Source organism: Helianthus annuus, chromosome 13, assembly GCF_002127325.2.
Source record: "Helianthus annuus cultivar XRQ/B chromosome 13, HanXRQr2.0-SUNRISE, whole genome shotgun sequence".
Lineage (NCBI taxonomy): Eukaryota > Viridiplantae > Streptophyta > Magnoliopsida > Asterales > Asteraceae > Helianthus > Helianthus annuus.
In genome coordinates this window covers 75,644,231-75,655,094 of record NC_035445.2, presented here as the reverse complement: position 1 = coordinate 75,655,094, position 10,864 = coordinate 75,644,231, and the positions used below count along the sequence as shown (strand labels likewise).

Sequence of the window (10,864 nt, the reverse complement as noted above, 5' to 3'; positions counted from 1 at the left end):
ACACTAAGGTTAACTAGTATTTAGGTGTAAAAATATTGTTGTTAAAAAAACCTATCTTTGTTATTTATTTTTGAAAACCAAAATGACTTCATAATAAACCTTTTTTAACTATAAATGAAGCAAGACAAATATATATAAAAGCTTAATAGATAAATAACCGTTTTTTAAAAAGTAAAAAGGTAGGGTGCACCATTTGTACCAAGGGAGTTCCCTCACACACGCCTCCACCTATATCTCTTCCTCCACTTGCAACATTTGTTACTAGGGATATGGACATTTTTTCCTAAATACCCGTACCTGTATCGTACTCGTATCCGTACCTTTATCCATACCGCCTTTAGGTATTCAATACATGTATTGGTACCCAGTTTTATTGATTTTGATATTCGATACTTTCGGTATTAGTACGGGTAAAAAGGGGTACTGGTACCAAATTTTATATAGTATTTTAAAATTTCGGTATTAGTACGGGTATAAAGGGGTACTGGTACCAAATTTTATATAGTATTTTAAAATTAATTTATATTATGTTTTATTTCGTATTATGGTATTTATGGTAGTCGTATTGAATTTATCACAGTACCACTTACCACGTCGTGTGATCAACCGCCACTTAATGCCGCATACACTTCACCACCTACTGTCAAGTTCAGCAAATTCTTGCACAGCTGAACCCAGTGCAAACACTAAACCCGGGTCATCGATTCAAACGAAGTTCAACATAACAGGCCAACTAAAAAGACAATCAAACCACACGGTCCAACTTAGCCTGGTTTTAAGCGCCATGAGTTGATACCTAATTTAAAACTGAGGTGTAACGGTAAAAAATAACAACACACAAACAAAAAAACCAAACAATTTCATTTTCTCAACGAACAAACACAAACAAAAAACATGGTATTTTAGCGTTTTGTTTCGAAACAAAGAGTTAACTGCCATTTTCGTCCCTGTGGTTTGGTCACTTTGGCCATTTCAGTCCATTTTTTAAAAATGCGCCATTTTCCTCCCCGACGTTCTGGAAAGGTGCCATTTCAGTCCAAAAATCATAACCCAGTTAAGTCAGTTAGTAAACAAGGACTGATTGTGTAAATTTATAACACATAAGGACTGATTGTGTAAATTTGTAACACCACCACCACTAGCCCTGCCACCACCACCACCACTCCGCTGCCACCACCACCACCACCGCCACCACAGCCACCACCACCACCACCGCCACCACCGCCACCACCGCCACCACCGCCACCACAGCCACACCGCCACCACAGCCGGGAATGATGTCCGATGATGACAACAATGGTGTCCGATGATGACAACAATGGTGACCGATGATGGTATGATGGTAATTATGATGAATGACGGGAATGATGTCCGATGATGACAACAATGGTGACCGGAGTTGCAGGTTAGCCGGAGATGAGAAGGGTGGTCGGAGTTCAAGCTTTCGCCGGTTAAACGGAGAATTTAAATTAGCAATAATTCCGTTGGTTACAGGCCCAATTACACTCAACCCTCACAACACACACAAACTTACGTATGTGTGTATGATAGTGAATTGGAAGATACTATGCAGAAGGAAACTGGGCAACTATTTTGATAAAACAAAAAAAGGTACAAAAGAAACATACTAGCACTATCTTATATATATAACAAAACAAATAAATCATGTGCTGAAAATAAACTCCACGTAAAAGCTCCAAGCCACATGACTCTCCAATAAACTCGGTCAAAGATCTATTCTACTGGTCCTACAGTTTCGCAAGCAAAACAGCTCCAATTTGTTCACTTTCCCACGTTTGCATGAACTCGTAACAGCTGACCAGTTAATCCATGGTCTGCGACCCGCTGACCGAACAAAATCCCGTGACTCGCGACCCGTGTAACCCGAGAACGAACCCGATTAATCCAACATCTCTCTCATCTCCCTGTTTCGATAACAATTCGCCGGAGACAACCGGAGAGGAAGCTCGCAACATTAGAGACGTAGCTAGAACTCGAATTCTCATCGAAGTCGTCACGTCGGAACTCACGTTATCCTTTTGTTCGGTATACTTTCTTTATTTTCTTGTTCCCTCGAAGACGACCGGAGTTCGTCGGAGTTCAAGCTTTCGCCGGTTAAACGGAGGTCGTCGGAGGTTCACGACGGGAACCACGTCAAACATCGTCTCGGTATACATCAGAGGATTGGAGGAATCCAACGCCGTTGCTTAACTGGTGGCGGTGGTGGCTGTGGTGGCGGTGGTGGTGGTGGTGGCTGTGGTGGCGGTGGTGGCGGTGGTGGTGGTGGTGGCAGCGGAGTGGTGGTGGTGGTGGCAGGGCTAGTGGTGGTGGTGTTACAAATTTACACAATCAGTCCTTATGTGTTACAAATTTACACAATCAGTCCTTGTTTACTAACTGACTTAACTGGGTTATGATTTTTGGACTGAAATGGCACCTTTTCAGAACGTCGGGGAGGAAAATGGCGCATTTTTGAAAAATGGACTGAAATGGCCAAAGTGACCAAACCACAGGGACGAAAATGACAGTTAACTCCGAAACAAAATACCAATCAACTACTCCCTGTATCGATAAAAGAGACCAATAAATGACGTCTAAAAGAAGCTGAAGCTGAGGCGGTGGCTGGCAAAAAAAAACCAAGTCACATTTACAGCACAGTCCACCCTCCTATTTCTATCAGATGTAATGTAATCTTTAAATAAAATCGCCCCGAAATCTACCATTGGGCCATAACTCCTCACATTCTCTTGTAAAACAGCACATATGCTGCAGATGTCTTGATTTGGCCTTCACTAATGGGGAAAACCTGGCTATCATTAAACTCATACCACTGCTCACCACACTGCATTAACAACAAATAATTAGTCTTCTATTATATCAATAATTTAATATAGATTAAAATGCCATTTTTGTCCCTTAGGTTTGGCCAGTTTTGCAACTTTCCTCCAAAGGTTTGTTTTTCCGCATCTGGATCCAAAAGGTTTGAAATCTTGCCATTTTCATCCGGCTCGTTAACTCCATCCATTATTCTCCGTTAAGTCAGGGAATTTTCGTCTTTTTTGCTAACTTAAAGGGCAATTTGGTCTTTTTCACTTTATGTAAAAACACCAAATACCCCTGAAAAAGACCGAACTGCATTTTAAGTTAACAAAAAAACGAAAATACCCCTAACTTAACGGAGAAAAATGGATGGAGTTAACGAGCCGGATGAAAATGGCATGATTTCAAACCATTTGGATCCAGATGCGGAAAAACAAACCTTTGGACGAAAGTCGTAAAACTGGCCAAACCTCAGGAACGAAAATGGCATTTTACTCTCAAATAAATGATTCATAAGAGGTCACTTACTTGTGCAAAAGCAGTGTAGTGGCCACCGCCCATGCCACCGTAGTGATTACTAACTGCATACAGTTTGTAGCGAATAGAGGACTGGGAATCCTTGTGAATGGTATAATTCGAAAAGTCGAAGTCAACAATGGGAAAGTCAACAAAAGTCTCGAGCTTGTCCTGGAGAAACTGGTTGTATGAAAATCTCTTCAAATGGATAACCAGTATCTCCGGCAATCTCCATAGATCCAACTTTTTGCTAGCTTGCCGGTGTTCCTTGCATGTAGGGCAGTACCTAATTTTTTTAATTTAAAATCAAGACTCATTAAGGGTTTGTTTTGTATGAAAGTTCAAAAACAATATGATGGGAATAATTTAATATACCAAACGCCACCTAATAGGGGTGAGCAAAAAACCTACCCGAAACGAAAACCAATTATTCGGTTTTCAGATTTTTAATATCCGAAAATTTCGGTTCAGGTTTCGGATAACCATATTCAATAACGGAAAAAACCGAACCGAACTGATAAGTTACGATAGTAGGCCCAGTCCATATATTTTTATTTTTAAGTTTAAGTTGTTTAAGTGTTTAACCCAAGCAAGTAGAAATTATTAATTTTATTCTTGAATGTTAAGTATTAATAATAAAAACATTAACATGTTTATTTATAATTGAAATGATTTATCTATTACCTACAAGAAACAACAAAATTTATTATAAAATTAAATGATCTGCAAAGTATTATAAAAGAAAATGTCTTAATAAAAACTTTGGAAAAACATAAAAATAGATTAGAAGGTTAAGTTTAAGTGAACAATATTAATTAAAAAGGTTAAATATAATAACTTACATGTAAACATTCAAGACAGATTCTTAAATTTTGGATTATACTTTTTAGAGTAAATTACAAAAATCGTCCTTTATGTATGTCACTTGTTGCAAACTGTGTCCTTTGTCTTCAATAATTATAGAAAACGTACTCGATGTTTGCAAACCCTTGCAGGTTATGTCCTTTAGCCCTAATTCAGTTAATTTTTGTGGTTAAATCTGACCAAATGGACCCCACATGAGGGTATTTTTCTGGTTAAATTTGACCAAATGAACCCCACATGAGAGTAAAATGACCAAAATACCCTCCTGTGGGGTCCATTTGGTCAGATTTAACAACAAAAATTTAACTGAGTTAGGGCTAAAGGACATAACTTGCAAGGGTTTGCAAACATCGGGTACGTTTTCTGTAATTATTGAAGACAAAGGACACAGTTTGCAATAAGTGACATACATAAAGGACGATTTTTGTAATTTACTCTACTTTTTATACTTCAATCTTACGTAATTTTGTTCCAAAAACCGACAACCAAAAACAAGAACTGAACCATTGCTAAAACCGAAAAACAGAACCGAACCATTGCTAAAACCGAAAAAACCGAAACCGAACGGGTTTCAAAAGCCAAAAAGCGAACATTTTGGGTACGGTTTCGGTTTTACCATAAAACCGAACCGAACCATGCACACCCCTACCACCTAAAGTATGAAATTAGTATAACTTTGAAACATACCACATGTCTTCGGGTCCCAATGGTTCTTCCCTCAAGAAAGCTTCTAGGCATTTCGATAAAGAAACCATTTCTGGCCAGTTGTTTGAAACTACCGGAAACACACTTGTTTCTTGTAGCCGATTTAAAATACTAGTATCATACTGTTTCATCGCTTCATCGGACCACGAAACAAGAATAAAAATTCTACGACTTTCCGGAACCAATAATGGTTCATCCATTACAATACTGGATCTTGCTGGAAAAAACCCTTCTGTTTCTAACGACAAACGAAAGCTTTCATCCACAGAAGATTTTCCCTTCACTTCATCACTGCTTGACACACCGTCAATCGCCACATCATCCATTTCAGTGTCTTGATTGACATTGTTTACAGATTCGTCGTCTAAAGAATCTGAAGAAGATTCTTCACGCATGACAAGTGGATTAATTAATTGAAGAAATTTGTTACGTAACTCAAAACCATCACTGCCCTCGGGAATCCTTGCTAATAGAGGTATTCCAAATCTTCTAAAAGGTGGACCCCCTTGATCATTATCATCATTTGACCTGATGCCAATAAATTATAAAGTGATTAAAAAACAGGCAAAGTTGTTAATGGCGAATAGCGACAAGGTACCTATATGCTACGTAGCGAATAGCGATAAATAGCGGACGGCTATTTTATAAATAGCGATACACTAGAAAAAAAATTTAAAAAATTGTATATGTATATTATATAAAAATACCCTGGTATATGTGCTATTTTACACGTATATTTAACAAAAAACCTAAAATCCAGCTATTTTATAGCTATATTTGCTATTTATATTTAAAAAAATAAAAATAAGGTCTCGCTATCCATCGCTACAACCCTAATAGCGACACTATACTCATATGCTACATAGCGCGCTATAGCGATCGCTATTGACAACTACGAAAACAGGACTAATAATTTTGAGTAAAATGCCATTTTCGTCCCTGAGGTTTGGCCAGTTTTGCAGCTTCCGTCCAAAGGTTTGTTTTTCCGCATATGAATCCAAAAGGTCTAAAATATTGCCATTTTCATCCGGCTCGTTAACTCCATTCCATTTTTCTCCGTTAAGTCAGGGGTATTTTTGTCTTTTTTGTTAACTTAAAGGGCAACTCGGTCTATAAGTTAACAAAAAGACGAAAAAACCCTGACTTAACGAAGAAAAATGAATGGAGTTAACGAGCCGGAGGAAAATGGCAAGGATTCAAACCTTTAGGATCTAGACGCGGAAAAACAAACCTTTGGACGAAAGTCGCAAAACTGGCTAAACCTCATGGACAAAAATAGCATTTTACTCTAGTTTTTTTTTAAATACTTACTCTTCAGAATGGGAATGTGAAAACACAACCAATGGTAGTGAATCTTGATCCTTAGGTAGCCTATAAGCTGCTAACTTATCATAATCCCTAATCAGTTCTAAAGAATCATATGGTCTATCCAAAAAATGAAGAATACGATTGTTGAATATCTGCCAAAAAATATCAAATTAATACTTATGTACTAGTGTACTACAGTTTTGTAATCAGGGAAACTGGGAATTAAAGAAGATTTAATAGTACGTACCTCAGCCACAAGCAAAGTCTCATCATCCCTTAAAGAACAAGTAATGCTTAAAGCCTGAATAAGATCCTTAACCATCCCGTACTTTGGGACAGTGATGGTCACTGGAGTTGGCGTATTTGACCCGTCAGTGGTCAACATGGCTAATGTCATAGCCCTCATTGTTGTTGAAGATAAAGGTAGAGATAGATATAAAAAAGGATCAAATGTAACAGAATGCTTCTTGCAAAGAGGACATATTAAAGTTGAACGATACTGCCCCTGTAAAGTAAAGATAATAAATATATGATAAGAAATTAAGAATAAGAATATAAGATTCTGATTAACCAGAAGAATGAAAATATTAGAGTGCTGACCTGGCACAGGTCAACTATTATGGAATCATTGCGAGCTAAATGGTTTCTCCAATGTTCATCTGCTACTTCTTGGTTTGAAATTCCATCAACGTCTTTTATTTCATTATACGGCTTGATTTTAACACTGTTCAAATCTTCATGAAGTCCATCCAGTAAAAAAGCAAGAAACTCCTGTTTAAAGTAAATAACTTTATGATATACTACATCAATAAAAAACTATCAGTAAGACGTATCAAAGTTATAGATATAAAGAATTAAAGATCACAAACTTGAGAATCATGCTGATTATAGCCAGCAAACTGAGAAGCAAAACCAGCTACTCTTGACTTGAATGCGCGTGGGCTCACTGATGTAGTGTCGGGTGTCCATAGTTGCCGAAGCAAGTCTCCAAATGCTAAAGCAAGCTTACCCTGTTCGGAAAAAAAGATAAATTTAATAATCTTTTATTTCCTATTCGGAAAAAAGATAAATTTAATAATCTTTTATTTGGAAAAACTGATGATAAAAAATTTTCGAAAATGCGAAATGCATACATTCATGCCCAAAGGGTTTTCAAAGTTTAGATCTTTTCTGAAGTCCCCGAGAAAAAAGTCAACAAGCTGTGGGGTATGCGCCAAGCATTGGATTGCACTGTTCATATAGCATGTGTTTCCGAGATTGTATAATCCGGTAAAACCCAATCTATAATGTTCATTGAAGCTACTAGCAAGTGGTGGTTGACCACGTCTGATGTATGGTTTGACTTTGTCAGAGTGACCATTCACCTTCAGTTCGGTGTTTGAGTCTTCAATTGCCATATCATTTTCTTTTCGCATAATATCATAAAATAAACCATACACTTGTAACTCCAAAAATACCTGCAGTAAGTAGTAACATCCTGAAAGTTTAACGGCTAGTTCAATAAATAACTAATAATAACCAAAAAATAGTTAAATAACTACCTCTTTATTCACTAGTTCATGATTATCGGGTAACATTCTACCCTGTAGTAAAAACTTGGTAATTTGCCCTGAAAAATCCCATATCCGCAACTGCAAAATATACAGAGTAGTTCGATAAAGCCCACAAGACCGTGACAAATAAACGTAAGAGGTCAAAACTCAAAAGTCAACTCACCAAGCCAGAGTTGATGCTAAATATCTGGCGGGATTTATTAAAAGCTCCAACCTCATTGTCCTGAAGAACACAGATTAAAATTATGGTAAATATTAAAATACATGTTGGCCGGCTGGATATAGTTTTATCAGAAAATAGGTAATAACTACATAATGAATCATTACCTTTTCGTTAATCTTTACAACCAATGAATTTGTTGTCGCAGAAAATGAAAGCCTGACTTGTATAAAAAACAAGTCTGCCTTGTTATCTTCTATGGCTACTACGTTTTCAGCATTCTTCATATCATAATGCCTGCAGACAAGAGCATATTATTGATGACTTTGGCCTTTGGGAATATTATATAGTAAATTGTCAATGCTAAAAATAAATTTAAATGTACATTGGTTCAATGAAAGAGTGGATGAAAAGATTTCCAGTAAAAAAGACGAATCGTTAAGAGTTCGAGAAATCTGTATATTCCATAGCAATAAAGACATACCAACTACAATTAGTTGTCACTATAAAACACTGAAAAATAAAAAGAAATCTACAATGTAGCGTGCGCTAAGGAGATTTTTAATATGCTTTACAAGCAAACAAGCTAACTATTACTCAAACTGAAGCTACGACAATTACGTTAAGACATGCCCTTCTTCGCAACTTTCTATATACGAACCCTAATGTGGGGTTACAATTGCTTTATTGTATGGGAGCATAGTGCATTGTGTCGATTCTACTTAACTGGCTTCCAAGTGATATACTATTCAATATATATATATATATATATATAAGCTTACCTTTGAAAGATGGATTTACCCTAATTCCAAAAGAAGCATTTTTTTATTTTCCAACGTGAGGTATCCGTGAAGCAATCAGAATATTCTTTAAAGCACAAATCTATCAGTAATCGTCAATTATATTATATATTTTAATTATAAGATACACACGCTTCTAGCTTTCCAATAGCCTCAGCTTCCAATTCAATCATCTATCCAAGAAAGTCGAACAAAAAAAAACTACTATAACCGAAAACAACAAATATTACTATATAATAGCAAGCATTCATGCACTAAAAAAACCCGTTAGCTTACTTAGATTATCATTTATCTGATTATGGTTTGATTACAATTCCATGTAAGTTTTCCATTCCATTACCATGTATATTAGTGTCAAAATTTGCTTATATTTACAAATAAGAGCAGCAAATTTAAACGCGGATACTAGCGTAAGTATCCAGCCATGTACAATCCTATCAAAACTTAATTAATCAATGCAGACAGATAAACCGTAGAACCATAGCAAATTTAAACGCGGATATATCGTAAGTATCCAGCCATGTACAATCATATCAAAACTAATTAATCAATGCACACATAGAACCACTAATTTAACAAAAATTCGCTAACAAAAACATCTTAGATTCTATCAAAACCACAATCACATCAAAATCAATAAACCAAAACACACAGGTAAACCCTAGAACCATAGCAAATTTAAACGCGGATACTAACGTAAGTATCTGTACAATCATATCAAAACTTAATTGATCAATGCACACAGATAAGCCCTAGAACCATTAATGTAACAAAAGATCGATAACAACAGCATCTTAGACTCTATCAAAACCACAATCACATCAAAATCAATAAACCAAAACACACATCTAAACCCTAGAGCCATTAATTCAATCCAAATTTCTTAACACCACCACCTTAAATTCCATCAAATCCATCAAAACCACAATTACATACAAATCAACAAACACATCCAAACCCTAGAACCATCAATCCAACAAAAATCCACTCACCATTTAACCGTCCGGTAAAACATCCATTCCGAAACCACCGCATACTCCCGCCCGGACACCCCTTGCTCTTCCTGATCACAATCTCCATCACCACTCCCACTCCTCATATTCACAACAATCTCCGATTCAAACTCATCAGAGAAACCACAACTTGCAGCATACAACACACCTTCCACTTCCGTAAACACCGACTCTCGCACCGCATTCCACCACCTAAACACACAACAAATCAATCCACACACATTACGCACCAATCAACACACTCATACACATCTATCCAACACTTTAACAACAAATGCTGATCTCATAACAAAATTAAACCAACAACTTAACATCTGCATCGTTAATCATCGTCAAAAACCGTCAAAAATTGTGAAATTGAACGGCAATTGTGCGAAGTTACCTGTGATCGACGAGAAAGAGCTTCTCGTCATCGAGGTCGGATAAACTGTGGAGTGTACGGGAGTTGTTGTTGCTGTTGAAATCGTTATCGGCAGAGGAGGAGAAGAAGAAGGGATCCATGCGGAGGAAATCTAGGGTTTTGGAGAGGAAATGACGGAAGGGAGGGAGGATTTTTAGAGAGAGAAACTCGGTGATGAGAGAGAGCGGGAAGAAGTGAGTAAGGCGAGTTTTGAGGCGATGGGTCATGAAGAGGAGGAGGAGACTGTTGTAGCAAACAAAAAATATGTTTTTGAGACTTTGTGTTTGTCCTTTTTATATCATATATTATGATGATGATGGTGATGATGATGTGTTTTTGACTAGGAGTTGAGTTTGTTGGGAGTTACACTTGAATACCTTTGAGATTATGTTATTTTGTATTTTGTATCAAAATGTTGGAGTGTGCACGGTTCAGTTCGGTTCAGTTTGGTTATTAGTATTATCCGTAATTGTAACTGAAGTCGTCGCTTAATTGGATTGGTTTATTTGGTTAATTTGTCGGTTTTCGGTTCGGTTCGGTTAATAACCAAAAGAAACATTGGCTAAAATTTTTGTTTAGAAATAAATGTAATAGAGATATAAATACATAAAATAGATTTATAGAGATATCTCAGGTGACGTTTCTACAAATTGGGTGTGCATGGTTCGGTTTGGTTCGATTATTAGCATTATCCGTAATCGTAACTAAAGTCATCGGTTAATCGG

The 10,864-nt window shown here is 36.8% G+C and overlaps 1 protein-coding gene across 2 annotated transcripts; it reads right to left on the bottom strand.

Annotated features, from left to right (window-relative positions):
- Positions 1-2,545: 2,545 nt before the first annotated feature.
- Positions 2,546-10,404, bottom strand: LOC110898217 (ubiquitin carboxyl-terminal hydrolase 8). Of its 2 annotated transcripts, XM_022144972.2 has the most exons (13): positions 10,122-10,404; positions 9,719-9,931; positions 8,094-8,223; positions 7,930-7,989; positions 7,755-7,844; positions 7,347-7,670; positions 7,083-7,223; positions 6,814-6,984; positions 6,461-6,718; positions 6,217-6,365; positions 4,888-5,433; positions 3,349-3,622; positions 2,546-2,842 (listed from the first exon to the last, which is right to left on the bottom strand). In XM_022144972.2, exons 1-13 carry the CDS (start codon positions 10,364-10,366, stop codon positions 2,738-2,740), a joined length of 2,706 nt encoding a protein of 901 aa, XP_022000664.1. In that variant the 5' UTR covers positions 10,367-10,404; the 3' UTR covers positions 2,546-2,737. The 2 variants fall into 2 exon arrangements, with proteins under 2 accessions (XP_022000664.1, XP_022000665.1); XM_022144973.2 differs by lacking the exon at positions 9,719-9,931.
- Between the last annotated feature and the right edge of the window lie 460 nt (positions 10,405-10,864).

Excerpts from the sequence above, each read along its gene's own strand:
- LOC110898217 (XM_022144972.2), bottom strand. The coding sequence starts at position 10,366 with ATGACCCATCGCCTCAAAACTCGCCTTACTCACTTCTTCCCGCTCTCT. Across the intron at positions 7,671-7,754 it reads ATGAACTAGTGAATAAAGAG|GTATTTTTGGAGTTACAAGT; the intron begins GTAGTTATTTAA and ends TACTTACTGCAG. Across the intron at positions 6,719-6,813 it reads TAATAGTTGACCTGTGCCAG|GGGCAGTATCGTTCAACTTT; the intron begins GTCAGCACTCTA and ends TTTACTTTACAG.